The sequence below is a fragment of the Dendrobates tinctorius genome, unplaced genomic scaffold (genome assembly GCF_039654945.1).
Source record: "Dendrobates tinctorius isolate UK_male_01 unplaced genomic scaffold, ASM3965494v1 ptg000057l, whole genome shotgun sequence".
NCBI classification, from domain to species: Eukaryota; Metazoa; Chordata; class Amphibia; order Anura; family Dendrobatidae; genus Dendrobates; species Dendrobates tinctorius.
In genome coordinates, this window is record NW_027361725.1 from 24,603,489 (window position 1) to 24,630,073 (window position 26,585).

At 47.3% G+C, this 26,585-nt stretch overlaps 1 protein-coding gene across 3 annotated transcripts in view; it reads right to left on the reverse strand.

The window, feature by feature from the left end:
• HEATR5A (HEAT repeat containing 5A) overlaps positions 1-26,585 on the reverse strand; it is a 131,942-nt gene that overhangs the window by 79,905 nt on the left and 25,452 nt on the right. For all 3 annotated transcript variants that reach the window (XM_073577810.1, XM_073577811.1, XM_073577813.1), the window contains 9 exons: positions 18,248-18,359; positions 17,178-17,330; positions 9,344-9,443; positions 9,000-9,109; positions 8,724-8,887; positions 7,617-7,792; positions 7,431-7,536; positions 2,462-2,652; positions 2,216-2,375 (listed from right to left, as the gene is read on the reverse strand). In XM_073577810.1, the coding sequence (XP_073433911.1) occupies positions 2,216-2,375; positions 2,462-2,652; positions 7,431-7,536; positions 7,617-7,792; positions 8,724-8,887; positions 9,000-9,109; positions 9,344-9,443; positions 17,178-17,330; positions 18,248-18,359 (1,272 nt within the window). The remainder of the gene's footprint in view (positions 1-2,215; positions 2,376-2,461; positions 2,653-7,430; positions 7,537-7,616; positions 7,793-8,723; positions 8,888-8,999; positions 9,110-9,343; positions 9,444-17,177; positions 17,331-18,247; positions 18,360-26,585) is intronic.

Genomic DNA, 26,585 nt, shown 5'->3' on the forward strand with positions numbered 1-26,585 from the left:
AAGTACTTCCATTCTACACAATCAAAGGCCTTATGGGCATCCAAAGACACTACTACTCTCTTTCCAGCATTTTTCGGCTGGAATTTGCATATTTAAATATAGCCTCCTTAAATTGATTGCTGTAGATTTATTGGGCATAAATCCCGATTGATCTGGGTGGATTACTTTATCAATCACGTGGGTCAGTCTGTTGGCCAAGGCCTTCGCCAGAATCTTTACATCTGCCGTAAGGAGTGAAATGGTCTGTAGGACTCCGGATTCAATGGGTCCTTATCAGCTTTAGGAATGACCACAACAATGGCCTCTCTCATAGATGTAGGTAACATTCCCCTATCCAACGACTCATTAAATACCTTCTCCAATTTAGTTATTACTTCTTCATTAAAAATTTTATACACCTCTGCCGGAATGCCATCCGCCCCCGGGGCCTTATTTCCCGCCATGTCCGCCAGTGCCACCCTCAACTCCTCCGCTGCAAGCGGCCTATCCATCCATTCTCTGTCTTCCTCCCCTAATCTAGGAAGCTTAATCGCCCTCAGATACCTGTCCATCTCCTCTTGACCTTTATGTATCTTTGAGGAGTATAGCTCACTATAAAATTGTTTAAATACATCCAAAATTTGATCCCCCTGTGTAACCACATTACCTTCCTTAGTTTTAATTGCATATACATGTGAGGATTCCCGTTGTGCCGAAGCTATCACTGAGAGCAGGTGCCCCACTTTTTCACCCTCCGCATAGAATGCCTCGTTCTGAAATGCCCGCCAACTCTCCGCCTTACGGATGTGAAGTTTATTAACTTCCGACTGGGCCACTCTCATGCGGGTCTGCGTAGCTTTAGTACACTGCGCACCCAATGCTTCCTCAGCCGCCCTTAATTCCTCCATCACTGCTTTGTCTAGATTTTGAGACCCAGTCTTATATCGAGACACTTCTCTGAATAAAATCCCTCTCAAAAACGCCTTCATAGTATCCCAGACTACATGACCCTCTGCACTACCTTCGTTTATCCTAAAGAATTCTCCCAGTTCCTCTCCTATCTTTCCCAAATCCAGCAACCGTAACCAAAAGGGATGAATTTTCCATTCCATACCTGTCAACCTCCCCCGTTCTCCCAATTGTAGAGATATCACCAGTGGACAATGATCCGATAGGACTCTGGGCAAATATTCCACTTCCTGTACCAAGTTATCCATCCCCTCATTTCCCAAAGCCACATCAATGCGAGACAGGGATCCATACGTCGCCGAGTAGCACGAGTAAGTGTAGCTCTCCATATTCCGAACTCTCCACAAGTCTATCCAACCAATTTCCTCATGTAGTTTCCAAAAGGTGTCACATTCCCTCCCTCTCTGCTCCCCGCATGTTTACCCTTATCCCAATGATCATTTGCAATATTATTCACATCACCTATTACAAGCAACGGGACCCCAGTGCATTTCCCGGATAAGTCCAGAATTTCCTGTATCTTTTTTCCAGAAAATGGTGGAGGGATATACAAAGACACAATACATAATAATCTATTCAATATCCTACATACAATAAACACGTATTGCCCATCCTTGTCTATTACTGCTGTGCACTGTGTAATGTCTGTGTCTGACTGTGCGGGAACATGGTCTGATCATAACACAGCTCCTGGGCAGGGGAGGATGCAAAAGCGAGGATACAGACAGGACAGCATGGTCTGATCATACCACATCTCCTGGGCAGGGAGGAAGCAAAAAAGAGGATATAGACAGGACAGCATTGGATGACAGTCGATTCTTTCTGAGAGGTAAAACGTTTAAAATCGAGCAGCTGCGACCCCATGCTGCCCTGTCTGTATAATCTATTTTGCTTCCTCTACATGCATTTGAAAGCATGTTTTAAAAATAATTCATAGGATAGGGGACAACTTTTTGATCACACGCAGTCCAGACATGAGGACCTCAGCAATCCGGAGAGGGAAGCTCTGTAGCACCCCATCAAATTGTAGTGGTAGTGCTTATGCTTTACCTATGGACCCCTGCAGTGATCTGGTATATCCGGCAGTCTAATAGACAGTGAATGGAGTGAAGGTCGAGCATGGGCACCTCCAATCCATTCTCATGGATATGAGAATAATGACCAGTTGTGATAATACTGCACAGTTATGTGCCAAAACATTGAATTTTCTTGGCTATATTTCAAGAATGGTTCCTGTCATTCTAAGCTTGATAGATTTTCTACTCACCTGAACTTCAGGAGATGTGGTGTCTTGAGACAAGGAATGCAAAACAGCAACACAAGATGCCAAATGTTGTGTAGAACCAATCCCTCCAAGGTGCCTGTGCAAAGACCCTAAGGCTAGAGAGTGACCAGTTCTGGCCACCACATCTCTAGCTACCTTCAGCCTGAAAAATCACAAAAAAATGAAATTCAGACAAAGATTAAAATAAAGACGACTGACGTGATATTTTAATGACCCCAAATCACCTACTTGTCAAAGCTTGCTTGAGCTAGTCTAGAGGTGTATAAAGGTTCGGATACTACATGGGCCAACCGGGCCATACATTCGACAGCAGCGCAGCGCAGCCATGGGTTTCTACTCTCCAGTGCTCCTACAACCAGGGAAAGGCATGGTCTTCGGGTTTCTTCAGGCCCTAAGTTAATGTGGTTGGAAGCCAAATGCTGCAGAAACAAGTACAATCAGATATAAAATACACACTCCTAATAGATAATATTATATAATGTGCATGGAGGCAAATGGCTAGTCTCTTACTAAGCTACCCAAACAAAAATGGGAGCAAAACTCCATTACATTATTATAGTAATGAAATTGGAATATCTTATTTTACAATTAAATGATTGTTAAAGTTGACTTCGCACAAAAATAGGTATTAGACCTACCGGTAATGATGTTTCCAGGAGTCCATCCTGACAGCACTATGGAGGACGTCCTCCTCCTCCTTACAGGGACAGGAAAGCACACGAGAGGTTAAAAGGCCATGTCCCACCCCCTTTCCCTCAGTGATTTGACAAGTACCACAAGGTGGATGATGCTAGTAACGGTTTAATGAAACAATCATATTACAGCATATGACATAACATAATACAACATAGTATAACCTAACAGGGAGGGAACTACCCGTGCTGTCAGGATGGACTCCTGGAAACATCATTACCGGTAGGTCTAATACCTATTTTCCAGGACGTCCACCTGACAGCACTATGGAGAGTACCAAAGCACCTCCTCAGGGTGGGATTACTGCTTGGAGAACTTTTCTCCCAAATGCGGTTTGTTGGCCAGCTAACACATCTAGTTTGTAGTGTTTGCAGAATGTATTAAGACTAGCCCAGGTTGCCGCTCGACAAATTTGATCAACTGACGCCCCCGCCCGCTCGGCCCATGAGGCCGATACCGCCCTTGTAGAGTGGGCTTTTAAGGAATCAGGCGGGCTGGCGCCTTCAGCCTGGTAGGCGTCCGAGATTACTGAGGTAATCCAACGCGCTATGGACGCCTTAGAGGCCTTCTTCCCTTTATTCCTACCTCCAAAGAGAACGAACAGGTTCGGGTCGACACGTCAACTATTGGTGGCCTCTAGGTATTCTATAACTGCGCGCCTCACGTCTAGCGAGTGGAGCCGCCGCTCCTTCTCATTTCGGGGATTATCGCAGAAAGAGGGTAACACTACCTCCTGGTTCAGATTTCTTGTAGAGGCTACCTTCGGGGTAAATGCCGGGTCTAACCTTAGGATTATACTATCCTCTCTTATCTGGAGGTATGGATCCTTAGTGGATAGGGCCTGGATCTCCCCTATTCTTTTGGCCGTGGTAATGGCTACTAGAAAGGCCGTTTTACGAGTGAGAGCAGGGATGGCTATCTTCTCACTAAGGGCGAAAGTGTCCGAGCAGAGGAACCGAAGTACCAGGCCCAGGTCCCATGGCGGGGTGAGCTGCCTAATCGTGGGGCGCAGGCGCTGTGTGGCTTTTATAAACCTTATCACCCAGGGATGTGCAGCTAACTGATAATCGAAGAAGGCGCTCAAAGCTGAAACCTGGACTTTTAGAGTGCTGGGCTTGAGGCCTTTATTAAAACCTGCCTGCAGGAACCCTAGTATGTTAGGGAGATCAGGGGTACCTGCCACGAGCTCGGACCTGCCACCCTCCAGACAGAATCTCTTCCATATCTTCCGATAAATTGCCGACGTCACCGGCTTCCTGCTGGCCTGTAGGGTGGATATGACCTGCTCCGACAATCCTTTTGCCTTCAGGATGTCCCTCTCAGGATCCAAGCCGATAAATGGAGTCTTGCTGGGTCCGGGTGGTGGATCGGGCCCTGGTGGATGATGAGGTATGAATAGGAACCTGATAGTATGCCTTTTTTAGGTCTAGGGTGCACATAACTGCGTCCCTGTCTATCAGAGGAATTGCGGATCGGATTGATTCCATCCGGAACCTCCTGTATCTGACCCAAGCATTTAGTGGCTTCAGGTTTATGATGGTGCGGGCCTCGCCGGATTTCTTTGTGATTGCAAACAGGGAAGAGTAGTGCCCTTTCCCTCTTTCTGACGGTGAAACTGGTATTATGACCCCTGAGTCTAACATGTCCTGAAGATCCGACCACATTGCGGAGTCCTCCTGGACGACAGTGGGGGCAATATATCTGTCGGGGGGAGGAGAATAGAGCTCTATCCTGTAACCTTCTCTGATGGTTCTGAGGACCCACTGATTGTTGGTGACTCGTGACCAGTTTGCTGCAAAGTGGCGAAGTCTCCCCCCAATGCCTATGGCGTCATTGTCTCCTCGATCTAGATGTCGATGCAAATGGGGGACCTCTGTTCCTCCCACTTTGGCTGAAGGAGCCTTTGTAGGAGCTTCTATTAGACCTCGCCCGGCCCCTAAACTCTGACTGTCCTCTGAAGAAGGAGCCTCTCCGAAAGGACTGGGACCGCCTGGGCTTTTCTTCCGGGAATCCCTTATTCTTATCGGACACCAGCTCAAGGATATTATCCAGGGCTGGACCAAACACCCTCAGACCCGAGAAAAGGATGGCACATAACTTGGCCTTAGAAGGGTTATCCCCCGACCAGGATCTAAGCCAGACTGCTCTCCGGGCCGCATTAGAGAGGGAGCTGTTTCTGGCCGCAGACCTAACTGATTCCGCCGACGTATCCGACAGGAACGCCGTGGCTGATTTCAAGAGAGGAAGAGATGCTAGTATCTCTGACCTCGGGGTCTTGTTGGTTAGGTGTTCCTCCAACTGCCCCAACCACAGGAACATAGACCTGGCCACCGAGGTGGCTGCTATGTTGGCTCTAATCAGGGCCGCCGACGTCTCCCATGCTCTTTTTAACAAGACGTCCGCCTTTCTATCCATCGGGTCTCGAAGACCGGATGAGTCCTCGGCTGGGATAGCCGACTTCTTAGTAACCTTGGCGACCGGGACGTCGATCTTAGGGACTTCTTCCCACGCCCGAGTTTCCTCGGGATCGAAGGGCAGTCTATTTTTAAAGTTTCGGGAGAGTGTCAACCGACGCTCTGCTTCTTTCCACTCCTCCCGGATCATTGCTTTGATGTGCTCGCTCACAGGGAACACCACCTGTTTGCGGGACACCAGTCCTCCAAACATTAAGTCCTGTCTGGACTGTGGCTTAGGGACTTCTTCCATCTGCATGGTATTTCTGACCGTGTGTACCAGCTTGTCCGTATCCTCCAGTCTGAATAGGTACTTTCTGTTCTGCTCCTGACTATCCCCCAGGATCTCGCCTTCTTCCTCCTGATCTGAGTCCCGGAAATCGGATTCCTCGCTAGGGCTCGCCTCTGATACTGGGACTGGTTCCCACCTCGGACGCTTGCGACCTGGCCCAGGGCTGGGGGATCGACGCCGGGATGTAGAGGCCTGAATCTCTTCCCTTATCAGCGACCTCATTTCGGAAAGTAGAGATGGCTGTTCCTCGCCTATGACCCTGGAGGTACAGGGACCGCATAGGGTCTTGCTATAGGTGTCTGGCAGCTTTACTCGGCACACCGGACATCTGACTGATTTGGCGGTGGCTTTCGCCGGGTCCTTCCCCGAGGGGGACTCAGCCGGGGTTCCCTTTTCCTGATAACATAAGGGGCACCTCATCAGATCTGGGCTGTGGGGGAGGGTGGTCTGCGCTATGCGCACTTACCCCTCCACCAGATGCAGTGTTGCCTTCCATCCCCTGGCGTCCGATGCAGTCACACAGCCTGGAACAACCTGTGACGACTCTGGAGAACGCTTTGGTCCAGGAGCGCGCGCGCCCTGGATTTGAAACCGGCGTCTGACGTCACCGGATGTGACGCTGGTAAGCCGCGCCTCCACTTCCTGCCGGGCATCTGCGCGCGACCGCGCTCGGCGCGTGCAGGGAGCCATTCCTGCTATGGCGCTCCGGCCTCCACTGTCCAGCCGTCGGCGGCGTCCTGCGGGTACTCGACCCGCCGCGGCCGATTGCGCCCACTTCTGTCGGTGCCCGCACGGCCAGCCGCCTGCGGGGAGCCGACCCGTCCTGGAGCCGAGAGCCCCCCCACCGGGAGGAACGGCTCCCTCCAGGAGCGCCGTCCTGCTCCTGGCCTTTGGAGCCGAGGGACTCCCCACCGGGAAGTTTCGGCCCCGGGACCTCTTGACAGGGGAAGGATTGGACCGGCCGCACGATCCCCTGGGTCCCTCCGGTAAGCTCTCGCGTGTCCCTCCGTGCAGGGACAGGAAAAACACTGAGGGAAAGGGGGTGGGACATGGCCTTTTAACCTCTCGTGTGCTTTCCTGTCCCTGTAAGGAGGAGGAGGACGTCCTCCATAGTGCTGTCAGGTGGATGTCCTGGAAAGACATGTTTTTGGATAAGTGAGCAGAAATAGTAGTAGATTTATAGAAAAAGATCAATATAAATGTCCAGTGATCCTATGGTCCATCCCGCTGCTTGCTTACATGCAGAACAGGCAAAAACCAGATGTGGGCCCTTTGCTTTCCAATAATTTATCATAACGCACCCTATATGTGTAGGTGATAGAAGCAGTTTTGCTGACTAAGGGTGGCAGTTGTCCCCCTTTACCATTGGTGCAACTTGGGCCTAAAAGGTATGTCAGTTCCAGTATGGCCAGCACCGTAGCGACATGCGATGGTTGTAACCGACAGGTGAGTAATATATTTTTTGGATCTTTTTTTTTTTCTTACAAGTACTTGTGCTAGATTTTGTTTGTTTTTTCCCATTATGGATAGTTCCTTTAAAAAAAAGTCTGCTGCTTGCAGGCAGTCACAGGGGAAGCCCAGGAACGTACTGCATACTATTTATACCCTAACTTAATATTCAACGATGCAAACTATACCAGGAAAGCAAGTCTCTGACTGCAATAAAAATATTAGCATTTACTGATGGACCTGACAATGGCATCAGGGCATTCACTTTCATGGATCACAGTTGATCCACTATATTTACGGGTCCACTTACTTTAAGGAAGCAGCACAAAGCAGACAAGGCCGATAACTGGACGCTCGGCTGACGGAAACCCTTGGTCTGTTTCACAGAATCCACCAACTGCTCCAATATCTGAGTTCTGCAAAGAACAACAAGTTTCTTTCTTAATCTTACAAGATGAACTTCATGAATTAAATGTAATAACTCCCCCAATATTACCTCTGGGATTCCGGCATATTCGACAGCAAAATTCCAAAGAGCGCGGCAGCGGCTTGAATGACGGTAAAGGTTGGCGGCAGAGGGGTAGGTACAGATTCTCCTTTGGAGGGCATATGGTAGATGGCATGGGGGTCATACTCTAAACTACCACCAGGAATACCATTACTGAGGAGAAACTGGACATTAAAATGATCATTATTAATGACCAAGATAAGAAACAGGTTATATTATATGGGCACTGATCCAATGTTCCCAAAGAGGATATGGCTGAACTGGGAGAAAATGACAGACAATGTGGTGTAAAAAGAGCTTTAAGGGGAATTCTGATATCAGAAAACCACGGTATCCAGGAAAATGGTTTTAAAGAAAAGGGTATTACTCAACCTTCCCAGGTCCGGCGTAGAGTCTTGGTTGTCTGACACAGTCTGCAGGGCTGACGTTACGTCACAGCACTGCAGCTGATCAGTGAGCTCAGCCGGTTTGAGAAGCCTGTGACATCTATTCTGGCAGAGCAGCAAAGCTCATTGATTGATTGCAGTGCTGTCAATGTGATGTCAGCACTGCAGACAGACACCAGGAGTTGCGGCGGAGACTCAGTGCTGGACCAGCTGAGGGTATTAAAATAAAACCTCTCTCTCCAGGTGCAAAATAACCCTTTCAAAGCGGTTTTCCATCTTAACCTTTTGTATTTATTTCTCTAGGCCATGCTGAAATTCATAAAGTCACCTAGTACTCACTCTCTATATGTCTGTCTAACAATGAATCCTCTGCTGCTGCCCCAGTGATTGTGCACAGGCTGCAGAAATGATACGTCACATCAATAATGCTGCAGTTAATCACTGAGCGCAGCGGTTCATGCAGTCTACACTGGGAAAACTGCTGATCCCAGCAATGGTCTTCTGTGCTGCAGAGAGGTCACCACTGTAGCTTGTACACAGCCACTGGAGCAGCAGCAGAGAAACAGCGTTGGACCTGGGGAGAGCAAGTAACAGTTCTTTTTACTATTTTTACCATGACTACCGCAAATTAGAGAAAAATTGAAAAAGTGAGTCCAATTTACGTACATAAATGAATCAATATCTGGTAGCAAAAGCCAACGACAATCACCTGCTCTTCTATAGTTCGGTGATCACTCTCCTGCAGCGAAGGTCCCAACAGGATCAAATCATCAGGATGACAAAGTGCTGGCAGCAAGAATACGGCTCCGCTGGGTGTGTAGTCAGGGGAGGTTAGATCTGCAACCAATTCCTTCATAATTGCACACAGGCTTCCTGATAAAAAAAAAAAGGATGAGAAAGTCACAAACATTGCATATAGTACAGCAACTCTAAATGCACTAGATAACATAACACTATCATAAAGGGTAACAATAAATCCCCATACCTTCATACGACTTGGGGGGCATCAAAATTAGCAACTGGTAAAGCCTTTGTCTGTACAACACAGAGCAAGCCTTTAGAGAGTTTCCATAATATTTCTGTAGATTGGGTAATCTAGAAAGGAAGAGAGTTTAGGAAAAACAAAATTAAATACAGTTGCACATTAAGAAATAATAGAGGGGGTGACGAAACAGAGCAAAAGACTAGAATAATAAGGGCAAATGTAAAAAGCACTGTACGCCTGTCGTAATAGGAGTTCTAATTAATAACGGAGACAGAAAAGGCGCAGGGTTAATGAGGGTTTTTTAGATGAAGGGGTGTGCAACATTTGTTCTTTTTAGTACTTACTGGGCAAGCAAAGCAATGGCAAAAGGAAGAGGAGGAAGGAGCCGAAGTAAAACCTCTTCTGTGACGAGATCCCCACAGTGCAACATAAAGCTCTGTATAGCTGGGGAAAAAGGATAACATATAAGCAAAAAATATTTTTTACAATATATTGGTAACATACAGGTCCAATTTCTCTTATAACGACAATGCTCCTATGGGAGAAAAGCACTCCAACAAGATGCTACAAAGAAGAAGCGTGCAGAGACCCCACAGCTCCAGACTTTGCACCTTCCATCTAGAACATATTGCTTTATGGGTAACAATAAGAGTATTGTGTATAGTATTTGCCACGGCGATGAAAGTTATCCTATGCTTCTGGATAAATGACAAGCCACCATAGGATATAGAAGGTTAGTCCAATGTCAACACGTTTCAGAGTCACTCCGACTCCTTCTTCAGGACACCCATAAATGACCTTGAATAAATGTTTTGATTTGCTTTTCGTGAGAGACCACCTAGCATGGCTGGCCAACTGTCCAAACTATGCCCACCCTCAATTGCCAATATGAAAGAAAATTATTTGACCATTAGTGCTTTTAGGGAGGACATGCTGCTGCACCCTTAGCCTGGTCTCACATGTCTGAGTATAATAATGCACATATGGACCGAGATTTCTTACGGGCATATATGAGAGACTAAAGAAGTGTGGACGTAACACGCGTCGAGGTGGAGGCACGCGGCTCGGACGTCACACACATAAGTAAGTCATCACTTATAGAATTGGAGTCTATGTTTACTTTATAGGATGCAGCACGTAATTATCGTTCATAGCATCTACTGAAGTTGTGCCACAAATAATGTCATCTTAGTAGTCAGGTGGAATTTTGAGCAAGGTGCCCAGCACTTAACATTATGACACACAGCATAAAGTATACAGGCAGTCATTTAGCTCCATTATAAGCACAGGCCCTTTATATACATACATCCTGCACAGCACTTCCTTTGTAGCATATTACATAGGCCTTTTCAGGCAAACTGCTTTTCCTGCCTTGCTCCATACAAATAGATAAGATATAGTTATATCCGCTACAAGTAATAAGTATAATCCATGATTAATGAAATGTGTGTTTAATGATGTCCTTAGCCACCAGCGTTCCTCACATTGGAGGCATTTGCTTTTATGTTAGTTTGTTTTGTTTTAATTAATTGTATATTTAATAAAAATAGCAAATTAAATTTTAAGATTAAAGGGGTTGTCCGGGCTTTTCACATAATCTCAGTGCATATCTGGGCTGCAGAATGCTGACAATAAGTAATTTACCTTCTGTGGCCAGTTTGCAGGGTTTGCTAGATATCAGCTCTTGCTTGTAATAAAAACATACGGGGGGGTGGTCTGGCATTGAAATGAGAACTGGTCGTTTCTTCCTACTCTACTAAAAACATGTCCTCTATAGCAACAACCCCACCCTCCATAGCAACAGGCCCTCCCCGACAACATGAACAAGCCTATCCCTCCTCACACAGTAACAAATCCTCCCCCTCTAGCAGCCTCAGTGCAGAGAGCAGCTGCTCCTCCCCCAGACACACACTGAACAGTGATCTATGGGGGCGTGGCCTGGACCTCATGTAGGGAGGACGTGGAGTGAGAGAGCTCCTGCCCGGATCCGACAATAAATCCTGATTACCGGCACTGCTGACGAGTCCCACTGACCTGGAGGGCTGCAATATCTCCCTGGGCGTTTAGACAGCGGAGGATCCTTGGGCCATGTCGAACCGCAGCAGTAAAAAAGATAAGGAGACGCTGGGGCGCGCCTCTGCTACATCCAGGATGGCACCAGCAAACAACAAGTCGGCTGGTAGTGGAGCGATGGGAGCTGCTGGCAGGCTGGAACGATATGCAAGGGTGCCTCCTGCTGCTGCTCGATCGCCCAGTGCACAGACTGAGGCAGACGCTGGATGCAGCGTGGAGCTGGAGGATCATCTCTCCAGGGAGGGAACAGTGAGTAAACTGGGCCCCCTTCAGCCCAACATGTGCAGACACAGGGTCCTGTGCTGGAGGAGGAAGGAGTGGGGGATGGGGAGCAGCCGGAGTCTGTAACTGCTGAGCCCACGCTGGGAGAAATCCTCGCAGCAATTAACTCCTGCAATACCACACTGGCCACTCTAAGTAATCAAATGGAGATTGTCACCAAGGACATGGCCTGTATTAAACAAGAGCTGCGAGGGGTGACTGCCAGGGTGGGGGAACTGGAGGAGCGTGTTGGTGCGACGGAGGATAAATTGCCACCAATAACACGGGAGCTGGGAAAAGCCACGCAAAATATTACAATACTGCTGAACAAGGTGGATGATTTAGAGAACCGCTCCCGTAGAAGTAATCTGCGACTGGTGGGGGTTCCGGAGAGGACGGAGGGGACTGACTCACTTGGCTTTTTTGAAAAATGGCTAATGGACACCTTTGGTAAAGATGTTTTGTCCCCATTCTTTACTATTGAGAGAGCACACAGGGTCCCTACGCGTGCCCCCCCGCCGGGAGCACCCCCGCGTCCCATCTTGCTTAAGCTCCTACACTTTAAAGATAGAGATGCTATCCTGCGCAGATCCAGAGACATTAAGGAACTTGCTATTAATGGGAGGAAAGTCTCCATTTTCCCTGATTTTTCCCTGGAGGTGCAGCGTAAAAGGGCGCAATTTATTGAGATTAAAAAACGCCTACGTGACTTACAGGTGACATATTCCATGATGTACCCTGCTAGACTGCGGATTGATGTGAATGGAGAAACGCACTTTTTTGATACGGCGGGAATGGCGCTGTCCTGGCTGGATATTAATGAGAGGTCCATGAGGAGGAAGAATACTTGAAGTTCTCCCTTTTTTCGCCACCAGGTGTTGTTACTCCTTTTTGTCTAGGACGCTATGCTGGTATAATTACTACTGTTCATTCCATTTCGGATTCAGGGCGGGAGCTGACCGGATTGCTGTGGACACTCGTTACAGTGACAAGCTGTGGACCCTTCTCCCTGCATGGACTCTGGGCGAGTTTTCTAGCCCTGATTCTCTCTATTTGAGAGAAATGTGCAAGTTACACTTGTGTTTGGGGGTAGGGGCGCTGTGCACTGGTGTGCAGTGCTCCCTCTCCCTCCTTTGTTTTTTTCGTTTGTTGTTGTATTCCCTAATTGTTCTGTGGGATGTGATGTGCGTCAGCCGTGTCGCCCAATTCATTGTACTGAGGGATGGTGGAGATTGCCTCTCTCCCTCGGGAGTGGAGTATGTTCCGATTTCTCATTTTTTAGTCTGCTCTTATGGCGATATCACTTAATATTGTAGCGTGGAATGTTAGGGGGCTCGGGGATGCAAATAAGAGATGTGCTATATTTACTAATATGCAGAAATTTCTCCCGGCTATCCTGTGTATGTCTGAGACCCGCATGGTGAAAGATAATATTCATTGGCTAAGAAAGGGATGGGTTTCACACGAATATCATTCCACGTACTCGACCCATGCGCGGGGTGTCAGTGTGCTGGTGCACAGGTCCATCCCCTTCTCATGTACTAAATCAGTGGTTGACCCTGGGGGCAGATTTGTATGTTTGCTTTGCACGTTATACGGTATACAATTTATTTTGGTTGCCATATACATCCCCCCGCCCTATTCAGTCGAACCAGTAAAAAGAATCTTGTCTATTTTGGGTTCCTTTCCCCCTGCGCCGACTCTTCTAATAGGAGATTTTAATACATATTTGCATCCCTATTTGGATAAGTTGCATTCGGGAAACATATCAGAGGATGCAGCCTCAACCTCATTTGCTAGAACGTTAGTGGAGCTGGGTATGGTAGATCTTTGGCGTGTCCAAAACCCCACAGCCAGACAGTTTTCCTGCTACTCTAGCTCCCACCACGCTATGTCACGGATAGACCTGGCCATTGGGAATACACTCATGACCCCATATGTACGAGGGGTGGCCTACCTGCCTAGAAGTGTATCTGATCACTCGCCGCTACATGTCACACTTTCATGGGGACACCCCCTCACCCTATCTAGACCTATCTGGAAGCTTAATCCCTTCTGGATCCAGCTTATAGGGGGATCTTTGCATGATGCCATTCTAGAATATTTTCAACTTAATGAGTACTCTGCATCATCACACATAGTCTGGGATTCCATGAAAGCCTATGTCAGGGGCTTATATATTAGAGAAATATGCACACGGAAAAGCCAAAATAGACGCTACACCCAGAGTCTGATCCAGGAGGTGTCTGTTGCAGAGGCTGCGGTGATACTCAACCCGACAGAGGAAACTAAAAAAGCTTTGGAGAAGGCACAGGGGTCGCTCAGGGAAAACCTCATGTCGGCGGCAGCAAATAAACGTTATTTCCTCAAACAAAAATATTTTATAGAGGGGGAGGGAGTAGGACATTTATTGGCCACGGTCATTAGAGCACAGGACGGATCTTCATATATCAATAGGCTAAAAACGGACTCGGGTGGTCCTGTGACAGACAGTGCGGACATAGTGAGTGAGATAAGGAGGTATTATATGCGACTATACACATCAGATTGCAGTCTCACGGAGACTGAGATTGAGCAGTACCTGGATGCTCTCTCTCTCCCTGCATTGGCTGATAGCGATAGGGATTCATTGGATCGGGACATCCTGTTGGAGGAGTTGGAGGAGGCGCTTGGTCAGATGCAAAATGAAAAGGCTCCAGGAATGGATGGCCTGCCTGGCGAGTTTTACAAAACCTATGCACCCTTACTGCTACCTAAGCTACTTAAGGTATTTGAAGAGGCTGAAAGGCAGAGGGTCCTCCCGCCATCTATGAGGGAAGCTTTGATAGTTTTAATATTAAAGCCCGGAAAGGATCCAGAGGTTCCGGATTCATATCGCCCGATTTCCCTATTATCAATAGATGTTAAATTATTGGCCAAGGTACTCGCCAATAGGATGTCCCGAGTTATCTCATCTGTTATACAGAAGGATCAGACAGGATTTATCCCAGGCAGAGCCACATCTATGAACCTTAGGAAACTATACTTGGGGATTCAACATAGTTCTGGGGAGTTGGGGGGAAGAGCAATTTTGTCCTTAGACGCCGCTAAGGCGTTCGATAGTTTGGAGTGGGGTTTTTTGTGGGCGGTACTTCGGAAAATGGGCTTTGGACACAGATTTATAAATTGGGTGAGGCTGTTGTATGGCTCGCCGGTGGCGAAGGTTGGGGCTAATGGCAGGGTCTCTGAGTCTTTTCCTCTTGGGAGAGGTACTAGACAGGGGTGCCCGCTCTCGCCCTTGCTATTTGCTACTGCGGTGGAGCCATTGGCAGTTGCAATTCGGAAGTCCAGAGAAATAATGGGATTCAGATGTGGAACTGTGGAGTTGAGGATATCATTGTACGCGGATGATTTACTTCTATATTTAGATAAGGTACATTCCTCGATTTTGCCGGCAATGGAGGTCATTTGAGAATTTGGGCTGAGGTCTGGTCTTCGGATTAATTGGTCCAAATCAGCTTTAATGCCGATAGACCCTCTCCCGGCGGATTTCTCAGATTTGCAGATACCGGTCCCTGTAGTTCGGAGGTTTAAGTATCTGGGTATAATTGTTAGTCCTGCCCCGAAGGATTTTCGGGCTCTGAATCTGGAGCCCCTGTTGCAGCGATTTAGAGCAAAAGTACATACTTGGTGTCGCCTGCCGTTGTCGAATATTGGTAGATCTAACTTAATCAAAATGGTAATGATGCCACAATTATTATATTTGATACATAATTCTCCGGTGTGGATCTGTAGGGACTTTTTTGCAAAAATAAATACATTATTCCGGGAATTAATTTGGAAGAAAAAACAGGCTAGGATTCGCTTGGAGATACTGCAGCGAGGGAAGGAGGAGGGAGGATTGGCGGTGCCAAACCCATTCATATACTTTATAGCCTCCCAGATGCAACATCTTAAGGGTTGGGGTAGAGACGGGGCGTGTGACAATGGTGGTGATATTGTGAGGGAAGGATCGGTATGGAAATATCCAGGGTGCCGGTTGGAGGTGGGAAGACGGCAGATAAATGGGGCACGATACCCCACGTTGGCTATGATTTTCAAGGTGTGGGATAGGGGTAAGTCTCTTTTGAAGATAAATGGGCCTACGGAATTGTGGCCATTGTGGCGAAATCCGGATTTGCAAGAGATCAAAAAGCTGGTGGGGTTCGGAAGATGGGAAGATAAAGGGATTTATCTGGTGTCACAAATTTTGCAAAATAATACTCTTAAGAGTTTTGAACAATTGAGAACAGAATTTCACCTCCCGCACGTCTTCTTTTATCAGTACTTACAGCTAAGACATGCATTGGAAAAACAGAGAAGGACAAATCCGGTGATAGTGACACATAATCAAACACTACATATGCTACTTACATCTGAGTCTTCTAGGGGACTTATCTCTGAATTATATAAAAGATTATTACCTGCCCATCTGGAGACATATCCACTGACTGCTGCTAAGAATAAGTGGGAACGGGACGTTGGCCCCCTGACGGAGGACCAGTGGTCCGATATTCTAGAACAGGTCCCTAAAATGGCGGTTTCTGAGTGCCAGCGGCTTTCGCAAATATATCTCATTCACAGGGTATATAAAACACCCAGCTTATTATTTAAAATGGGACTTAGGCCCAATACACAATGTGTTAGGTGTGGGCAGGATGATGCCCACTTGATGCATGTTATGTGGGAGTGCGGGCACATTGGGGATTTCTGGAGGCAGACCCTGGGACTCATAGCCCAAGTATACCATATCACAATACGACCGTCACCTCGTCTATGTTTGTTGAATTTGTGGGAGGAGGGGGTTGACCCGGACTCTGCAGTGGCCCTGGGAATAGCACGCATCCTGTATCAGGCAAGAAAGATACTTGCATATCATTGGTTGGATCCTATGCCACCAACATTGTCAGAGCTTAAAAATAAACTAAATAATGTCATCAGATTGGAAAGGGGGGCTTATTTAAAAAGAAATGCATTAAGAAAGTTTTACAAAATTTGGCAGCCATGGATGGAGTCACCGGGTCTCCCCTCGGGCGCACTGGTACGGGATGCGATGTTGGACCAGTTGCTGTTGTGCTTGCGATGAGGGGATGCTTGGGGGGTGAAAATAAAGTCTAGTGCCCTTTGTGGCGAAGTAGATTTTGAGTGGCGCGGTGGGAGGGAGCTGGGGTGGATTGGACCTGATATCCGTGGGGGGCGGGGGGGGGGGGCGAAATATGATGCGGAGTGGCGCGGCTGGCGGGGATGGTTTTCCCGCTGAAATGAGGCACTGATGTATAATTTTGATTTTTGTTTATTTGTGGAGCCATGTTGTTTATAGGCTCAATTTTATGCAAATATCTGTGTTTTGAGATTTCTTCTTTTTATTTATTCTTACACAGGAAGAGTTTTACCCTTTAAATAATATTTGCTCTCAATGTAAATTTTACTAGCTATATAAGATGTCATATTCTTTCTGTATTGATTCCTGAATGTTTAATAAAAAAGATCTGATTCAAAAAAAGAACAGTGATCTATGCAAGAGATGATATCTAGCAAACCCTGCAAACTGGCCACAGAAGGTACATTACTTATTGTTAGCATTCTGCAGCCCAGATATGCACTGAGATTATGTGAAAAGCCCGGACAACCCCTTTAATTGTTCTTGTGCTTTTCTGGTTACTTTCCTCTTGATGTAGAGATTTAGGTGGCAGACGGGATTTAGTATATGAGAGACTGTTGGGTTCCGGTCAGGAGATCTGCAGATGGTCCAGAAATCTCACTCTGTACGTGTGATGGCAGCCATTTAGTGACGGCAGCCTTATAGTGATATATTGAAATAATTACCACTCATAGCACCTGCTCGTCCTTCCAAGGTTACTTGCCAGGTGAAGGAATCTCCTCTACTGCGCTCCATGTCCAGGTCCTTAGGGTTTTGTGGGAAGACACTCTGCCAGAGCAGTAAAAGTCGTCCCAAATGAGGCTGGACCATTGCAGGGCCTGTAGAGTTGGTGAACATTTCAGATAAGACTAAACATATCCTAGTAGTGGCAAAGAAATAGCACTGTAAAGACCTTAGCTAGAATAGCATGGAAATACATCAGTTTTATGTTGCATATATACCTTACATTTTCTAGTAGCTATGGCAAGGTTTTCTAAAACAAAGAGTTTCAGGAAAACATTCTTTGTGTAGAAACCCCTTAGAGTGGCTGATCCAGACCTATGAGCAGGCTATCAGTAGAGCCAATAATCGCTGAATGAGTGTCAATAATCGTTCTGTGCACACAGAATGTAGGTCTGAACAGGCCAGAAAATGACCCCCGATCAGCCTGTCTATAGCCTGTAGCAGCCATCATAAAGGCCCTTAAAATGAGCGTTAACACGATAATATGCTCATTCTGTGTGCATAGAGTATTACCGGCAGCAAACCTCGTGGTAATTTGTTGCCACTAACTACGATCTTTAAGCCGGCTTAAAAATTGACACACAAGACTAAAGTGTTTTACATTTTCATCAGATGATTTGTTTAGCTGGGTAGAAAGTTGTGAAAAAGCGTTCCTACAAAGCCTTTTTCCGCGATTATTGACTCATCTAAACAGTTACTGTCTCCTTTCTCTTTCCCTTGTAGGTTGCAAAGCCTTCTCCCAGGCTAGCGCTTATCATTACTACACTTGCTATATATTTATGTTATCAATTAAAACCTCTGGATTTTTATAATGATGCCATACGAAAAATAATAGTGAAAAAAAAAAAAATGAGACAAAAAAACATAAAACTAAATTCATAAGCCATGCTGCAATGTAAGCAAAGGCATAACCTGCCCCAAATAGGAGCTCTCACTCTATAAATGGGGCGCCTCGCCTCCTATATCATAAATCGTTACAACTTCGTTTTGCAATAAAGTAAAGGAGTCTTACCCAATGTCATTAGGGAGGAGATGAGGAGCCAGCCTGCTTGGACCCTGTGGATAGAAAGGCGGCTGTTTTGGTTTGCAGAGCAGAGCAGGTCTTCCGCCAAGCTCATTATTACCTGAAACAACAATGATGAGACAGCTCAATGTGATTTTCCCATGCGATGCCTCCCAGAAAGCAGTGCACTACATTTTTCAACTTTAGAAGGGGTATTCCCATCGTCAAGATCCTACCCCAATATGCTGTAGGTGTAATAATATTAGCAAATACCTCCAATTAGAAATGTAGTATAGTTCTTCTGATTAGCTATGTCGCTTACCCCATGTGAAGGGCATTGCAATAGCTTAAGTATCCATGGTTCTAAATATTCTTTTGGTTACAACCACTAATTCTAACTATTTGAGTGGCCATAACCATGTATACCCAAGCTACTGAAATGCCCTGCACATGAGGTAAGCAACATAGTGAATCAGAATTATACTACATTTGCTAAAATTATTATTATTACACCTACTACATATTGGGGTAGGATCTTGAAGATGGGGATACCGTTCTAAATCTGTGCATAGAAGCAAATGAAGAGGCTTCTGCAAGTCTAAAAATAGGGATTTTTGTGTACTCACCGTAAAATCCTTTTCTCCGAGCCAATCATTGGGGGACACAGACAGTGGGTGTTATGCTGCTTGCCACTAGGAGGACACTAAGTAAAACACAGAAAAAAGTTAACTCCTCCCCTGCAGTATACACCCTCTCGCTGGCTGGGAATTCCCCAGTTCGGTGAAAAAAGCAGTAAGAGCATTAAACGAATGACAATCATAACTGTCAAAACCTAAAAATGCTACAGTGAGCCAATAGGCCAAACAGGGTGGGTGCTGTGTCCCCCAATGATTGGCTCGGTGAAAAGGATTTTACTGTGAGTACACAAAAATCCCTATTTCTCCTACGCCTCATTGGGGGACACAGGCAGTGGGACTTCCTAAAGCAGTCTCCGGGTGGGGAGCATACAACTGCTAATACCCCATATACCACTGGCTTAACACTGTGGTACTGCCGATTGCAGGATACATCTGCCAAGAGCTGCATCTGCAGAGGTCTGAGCATGAATTTGGTAATGTTTTGTAAAGGTATGCAGGCTGGACTAAGTTGCAGCGTTGAAGACCTGTTCTGCCTACGCCTGGTGCAGAATGGCCCAAGAGGCGCCCACTGAGTGGATAGAATGCGCCTGAATCCCTGCTGGGACAGGTGGCTAGACCCTTCCTATGCCCCTATGGAAGTACAAACAGGGCATCTGACTTGTGGAAGGGAGCCGTACGCGAGATGTACGTCTCAGAGCCCTGACCACATTGAGGGTGTGGAAGGCCCTCTTAATGCAATGGACTGGAGCTGGACAAAAGGAAGGCCAAACAATTTCTTCATTGAGATGAAAAGAAGACCCGACTTTGGGCAGGAAAGACTGGGACGTCCGGAGAGCTGCCTCATCCTGATGAAAATTCAGGAACGGAGGACAGCAGGACAGAGCTGCCAATTCAGAATCTTGTGTAATTGACGTAATTGCCGCTAGAAAGACCACCTTCCAAGAGAGAATAGCTAGTGGTACGTCCTGCAGTGGTTCGAAAAAGAGCCTCCTGTAAGGCTCCGAGAACCAAGTTAAAGTCCCATGATTCCAATGGCCCTTAAACAATAGAGGCGCCACCTGGGAGACTCTCTGAATGAATGTCTTCATCTGAAGTCCGGCGCCAATTTTGCACTGGAATAGCACTGACAAGGCTGAAATCTGGCCCTTGAGCGAGCTAAACGCGAGACCTGACGTTAATCCGGATTGTAGGAATTCCAATATGGAAAGAATAGAAAACACCAGTGGGGATCGACCATGGTCCTTGCACCACGAGAAGAAGGTTCTCCAGGTGCGGTGATAAGTGCGCATAGACACAGGCTGTCACGTCGCCGTCAGACTCGGGGCCTGCTGTTCCGGCCTCGGCCACTAGGAGGGGCCGGACTGTCACGTCGCCGTCAGACTCGGGGCCTGCTGTCCCGGCCTCGGCCACTAGGAGGTGCCGTGGTTCGCCCTCGAGTGATGACGGCGACAGAGAAGGGGCTCCTGCGCAGGCATCTGATGGACGCAGGCTCCGCTCCTCTGTCAGTCATGGAGGGGTTGGTGCATCGCCATCTGGCCTGGTCCTGGGGGTGGTCCTGATGACATCATCAGTCCGGGAGCTTGTGAGGGATGACCTGATCCCTCAAATACCTTGGGACTGGTCTTGCAAGCCGCCGGATATATTCTTGGTTCCCCTATGTGCCATTGTGTGATTTGCTATTGTTTGACTCTGACTTCAGCCTGGATTTCTGATCCCTCTACTGCCTGACGATTTTGTACCTCTGCTATTCTCCCGGTTTGTGACCTTAGCCTCGATATTCGACTCTGCTACTGCCTGCCGTTTTTGTACCTCTGCTATTCTCCTGGTTTGTGACCTTGGCCTGGATATTCGACTCTGCCACTGCCTTCCGTTTCTGTACCTCCGCTACTCGCCCGGTTTCTGACTACATTTTTGGTTCCCTGCCTTCTTCCCTATTGGCGACCGTCCTGCTCTGGCGTACTGCTTCTAGACAGCCACCCCCTGGGCCTTGCTACAATTCCAGATCCCTGTATAGGGGTTAAAGGTATATGGGTTTCTCGGGGTGCTGCCCCTACTGCAGCCCAGATTCCGGACGGACGTCACACAGGCTTCCTAAAATTAATCATGGTGGAGATCACATCGGGAGAAAAAACAGCCTGTGCTAAAAACCAGGATTCAACGGCCACGCCGTCATCGACAGGGCCCCGGAGTTCTGGTGGTAAATCGGGCCCTGTGAGAGTAGATCCATGCGATCTGGAAGTCGCCAGGGAACATCGGCAACTAGTTGTGACCAATCTGGCACGACTAGAATCACTGTTATTCCCTCTGCTCTAATTTTGTTGATGACCCTTGGGAGCAAGGGAAGAATGCACGGGAGCCGGAATCGGTGCCACAGCAGAACTAGGGTGTCTGCTTGGATGGCGCATGGATCGCGCGATCGGGTAATTAAATCGAGGAACCCTGTTGTTTAGTCTTTAGGTCGTATGATCCACATCCGGAGTCGCCCAGCGATGGCAGATCTGCTGAAAAAACATCCGGATGAAGAGACCATTCTCCTGAGGCAAGGCCTTGGTGACAGAGAAAAAAAACCACCGCCCAATTGTCCACACCCGAGGTGTGGATTGCTGAGATGGGCGAAAGGTTGGTCTCGGCCCAATGGAGGATGTGACTCACTTCGTGCATGTCCATCCTGCTCCAAGTACCCCCCTCACGGTTGATATATGCCACAGCCGTGGCATTGTCGGATTGGATCCTGATGAGGTGACCTGCGAGGGGATGGTGGAAACTCAGTAGAGCTAATTTGATTGCTCGAATGTCCAAGATGTTGATGGGGAAACGTGACTCTCAAATTAACCAACGACCCTGTGCTGTGTGGTGACGAAGAAAAAAAAAAACACACCAGCCTAGGAGACTGGCGTCGATGGTCACCACCGACCATCGTACTGGGAGAAAGAACTTCCCTTAACTCAGGGAGGATTTCAGTGTCCCCCGCTTGGGGGCTCGTCTGACCCGCAGGGACTAGTGTTGTGGAGTCGGTAAGCCAAACCTGCGACTCCGACTCCTCAATTTCCCTTACACCGACTCCGACTCCAACTCCGACTCCACGACTCCGACTCCCACACATATTGCTTATATTTAAGTGAAAAATTTATTGCAGTACAATGTGAACCTCAGACATTTAATCATTTTTATGATCCAATAAACAAGATATTTAGATAGAACAGAATATATATTGGTGTACTACCCGGTTTTCATTCTTTTTGGTACAGATACCATATGGATAGACAGATATGGATAAATGGATATATAGATAGAGCAGATTTCTAATCTGCATTTACTATTGAAAACATTATCTATGAGCTCAAAAACCTTTCAGGTGATGCAGTTTTTTAAAAAGATGATCAGCTTTTGCAGCTGAAAAACGTATCCTCAAAAAACACAGGAAAAACGCTGTGCGTGAATGTAGCCTTAGATCAGGAACAGAACAGCCATTTATAGGACATTTCATAACTTTCCCAAACTCCTATAAAAAAATATTCAGCACATCCTGCATTGAATTACTGTACCCAATTTATTATATATTTTAGGAGTCGGAGTCGGTCCATTTTATACCGACTCCAACTCCGACTCCGACTCCACCAAAATGAGCACCGACTCCGACTCCACGACTCCGACTCCACAGCCCTGGCAGGGACAGAAGGAACTGGCGGTCCAGGGAGAATGGGTTCTTGTCCCAAATTAACAGCAACGCATGTTGTAAAGGGGCGGAAATGGAACTGTGGGAATGGGACCGCTCCCATCGCTGCCACCATGTTTCCGAAAACTAACATGCTGAAAACGTATGGAGTGAGAAAACGGTCGGGAAAGAGTCCGCCCTGCCTGTTGTAAGGCTCGGGACTTTTCTGGAGTGAGAATGACCAACCCGCGGGAAGAGTCCAAGATCAATTCCAAAAAGGAAATCTGCTGGACCGGTGTTGGGGAAGACTTTTCGAAGTTTATCTTCCGACCCAGGCGAGAAAGTGTATTTACTGTGATATCCACGGATTTCTCGCAGGCTGGAAGGGATGGACCCTTGATCAGGTCGTCCAGATACGGTAGTACCACCACTCCCCGAGCGTGGAGAATGGCCATGACAGCCGCCATGGCCTTGGTATAGATCCTGGGGGCAAGGCAATGAACTAGAAGTGTTCTTCTCGAATTGCAAAATGCAGTAACTGCGGGATGATAGAGACTCTCCCTTTTGCATGGAGGCAATTAGCGGCATCTAAAGAGGTGTCTACTGCAAAATCACCTGCGTGAATTATCTACTTGGCGACACTGGTTGTCTCCTGAGGAGGATTGCTACCTTGGAAGGCAGTAATTAAGACTTCTGTCCAAGTGGCCATTGCCTTAGCCATTCAAGTCGCCGCTAAAGATGGGAAAAAAGCCACTCCTGAAGCCCCAAAAACTGAACTGGCGAGGTAGCCAATTTGATAATCGGAGGGGTTTCTGACTGAAGAGCCCTCAGAAGCGGATCGAAGCGTTTTAGGAACAAGGAACAATACAGGAGGATCCACTGAGGGGGACTGTAACCAATCCTTCATTAGATCTGTAGTAAAGGGGTATTTAGCCTCGATAGGCTTTTGCCCTGTGAACCGCTTATGTGGTCGGTTCCTACGTTTCTAGACAATGTCCTTCAACTCCGGATGGCTGGCAAATACCCTGCTTACACGTTTAGTCTTCTTAAAGGAGATAACGTGTTCCGGAGCGGGAATATTCTCCTCGTCCAACGTCAGAAACTTGTTGACTGACTGTCAGAGAATCAAGAGATTCATGGACATTTGGGGAATTCTGAGGGACTGACATGTCAGACTCGAATTCAGAGACATATTCTCTGCGAACATTAGGAGAGCACGAGACAGAACTCGCCGATGCTGAATCGCGAGCGTGACTAGGGGATGCGTCATGGGTACGCTTTCTAGAGACCTGAGGATCCCTTGAACGAGCACGGCCCCTGCTGGCGGACGATTCCCAGCCGTCGCCAAAGCCCTCCTCGGGCGGTAAAGACGCGTTCTGACTTATAGAGGATTCCTGGAGGAGTCTATAGCCTTGGTCAGTGACTCCATAGACCGTGACAAGGAAGCAGCACACTCAGGGGGACCAAACGCAGGGAGCACCTTGCGGCGGCGGCGGATGGCGTTTTAGCATAAGCTGGGTCGCAATCCGTGCATAGCGGATTAGTCTGGGTACTGGGCAAGGCAGTCTTGCAATAGGTACCAGCGGTAAAGAATGCAGTGCGCTTTTTATTAGTCCCCTTTTTTGCTTCCTTAGACTGAGACACAGTGCCCGTGAAAGGGTGACAAGCAGAGCCTGGGCTGCAGCTGCAGGGAACGTGCAGCGAAGGGGTTAAGCTTTTCTCTGAGAGCAGATGCAGCTTTCCCATGGTCCTGACGCTGTGTCCCTGGGAGGAATATCGGTGGCCCTGTAGCGTCACCAGGTGTTGTCTATTCGTGCGCGCACCCCCGCAGCCATCACAGAGGCCGATGAGCAGAGAAGGGGTTAAGGACATGGCCCCTGAGACTAGCAGGGCACCTATCGTACAGAGCGAGAGGCGCCAAAGACGTGGGCGGCGGCGCTAACAGTGGGCGGCGCTATGTAAATTGCAGCCTAGTAGGCCGAAAAGCCAGGGACTGTTTTTGGGCCTACCCGCTGCAAGCGCCGGGTGAAGGGGGGAGCGTGGGGCCGCGACGGGGAGCCGGTATGCGCCGCTGAGACTCGGTCAGCACTTCTCCCAGGGACCAGGACTCGACCCCATACCTACAATCCAGTGCTCGTTCCGTCTGCACTGTCTAGGAGCCTGCAGGTTTCATCCCATCTCAGATCCTGAGGTAAAAAAGCTCCCGGGCGATGTAGCAGAGCCGGAGAGGTTGTTACAGGGGTATTGCTCAATCAATCCACCCTATGGGCAGGGGGACAGAGAGCTATGGGGCTGATTCAGGGCATCTGAAAGCGCTGGTCAAATCTTCTCCGTGCATTCCGTGCACTCGCCCTCGAATCCGTGAGGAGTACCAGGACCATAAAGGAACCATCGCCAGAAGAATCAGCCCCAGTCGTCGCAGGAAAGTGTACGGGGAGGTATACTCCGCGTGCTTGCCTGTTGTTGGTTCGGGGGAGAGCGGGCCGTAGAATGGAACCGTCTCCCCCTTCACTCCGTTAATTAAAAAAAAAAAAATTACAGAAAATTCAAAAATAAAATAAAAACGGCGGGGTCTGAAGCCAGACCTAAGTGCCTCCTACAGACACTAAGCAAGAACTGGGGAATTCCAAGCCAGCGAGAGGGTGTATACTGCAGTAGGAGGAGTTAACTTTTTTTCTGGTTTACTTAGTGTCCTCCTAGCGGCAAGCAGCATAACACCCACTGTCTCTGTGTCCCCCAATGAGGCGTAGGAGAAAGTTGAATCCCTGACATCCATTAAATTATAGCATGTAAATATCCTTTTTAAAACTTATCAAAAAAATTGACCGATATATAGATCCATATGGGGTGCAGCTATTAACACATAATACTGTAAAGCATAATTAATCACGATGTCAACATTTAGTCAAGGCACATTATCAGAAATGTCTTTACATTTCGTATAATGATAGTGCAAGTTTTATTTATATGTCAAGCTGCTTGGTGATATTGATGGACTATTCTCAAGTTGAGGAAACCTTACTGGACTATGGCTTGGCATGCCTGAGTAATGGTATAAATTATACTACAATCACTTGTCAGCCCAAATGTGACCAACTGCTCTACTGGTAAAAAACAATGGCTGTCCTGTTGACATCTATGATTGGGGTAAGTATTAGGAACAAACAGTTATGTATTAAGTGTTTAATGGATGTGCATGGATAGTGATTGAATTTTTTTTTTTTAATTTTACAATGACCATCTGATGGAACAAAGCATGGAAAAGGAGATAAATAGTTTTATGAAAGATCTAATGAAATATCTAGGAAAACTTGGGCATTCGGTTATAGTAACTAATCAGAATCCAGATCTCCTCCAACAGATTTCTTACAAATAAACAGTTATCCAATGCTCATATAAGCCCAATAAAAGTAAGAAGATGTGGCGAGCTAAGATTATTCAGTACAACCAGAATGTCAGAATGAGTAACATGGCATCAAAAGACCCTAAAGAAAACAAACAAAAAAAAATAAAACAGGCATAGATGCTCATAATAAAAAAAAAAACAAACAAAAAAAACCTGTGGCAAGCCCAACTACGAGCATCCGTGGATCCAGTGCAGGACGCTACAGAGGTCTGCACTGGCTCTGAAAGCAATGCCAGAGGACTGTTGTAGCCTGTGATTGGCTGCAGAGGTCAGGTGACTAGAAAAGCATGTCATGAAAGTAGCACTCTTCTATTCACTGAACCACTGCAGCCCATCACAAGCTGCAGTGGTCATCTGATATTGCTTCTGGAGCAGGCACAGACCTCTGAAGGAGCCTAATCTAGATCCGCAGAAGCGCTGGAAAGGGAGTATGCCAACTTCCCCCCCCTCCCATTTTATTTTAAGCACATCAATGCCTGAAATATTTACTTTTTTCTATATCGGACAACCGTTAATGTTCATGGACTTAGGTCAGGCAGGATATGGTAGCGGCTACGCAAATTTGACAATTCATGGGTTATTCTGAATTTTACCTACTGATAACAACAAAGTCCCCAAGATCCTGAGATTAGGGTTCTGCAAAGCTCA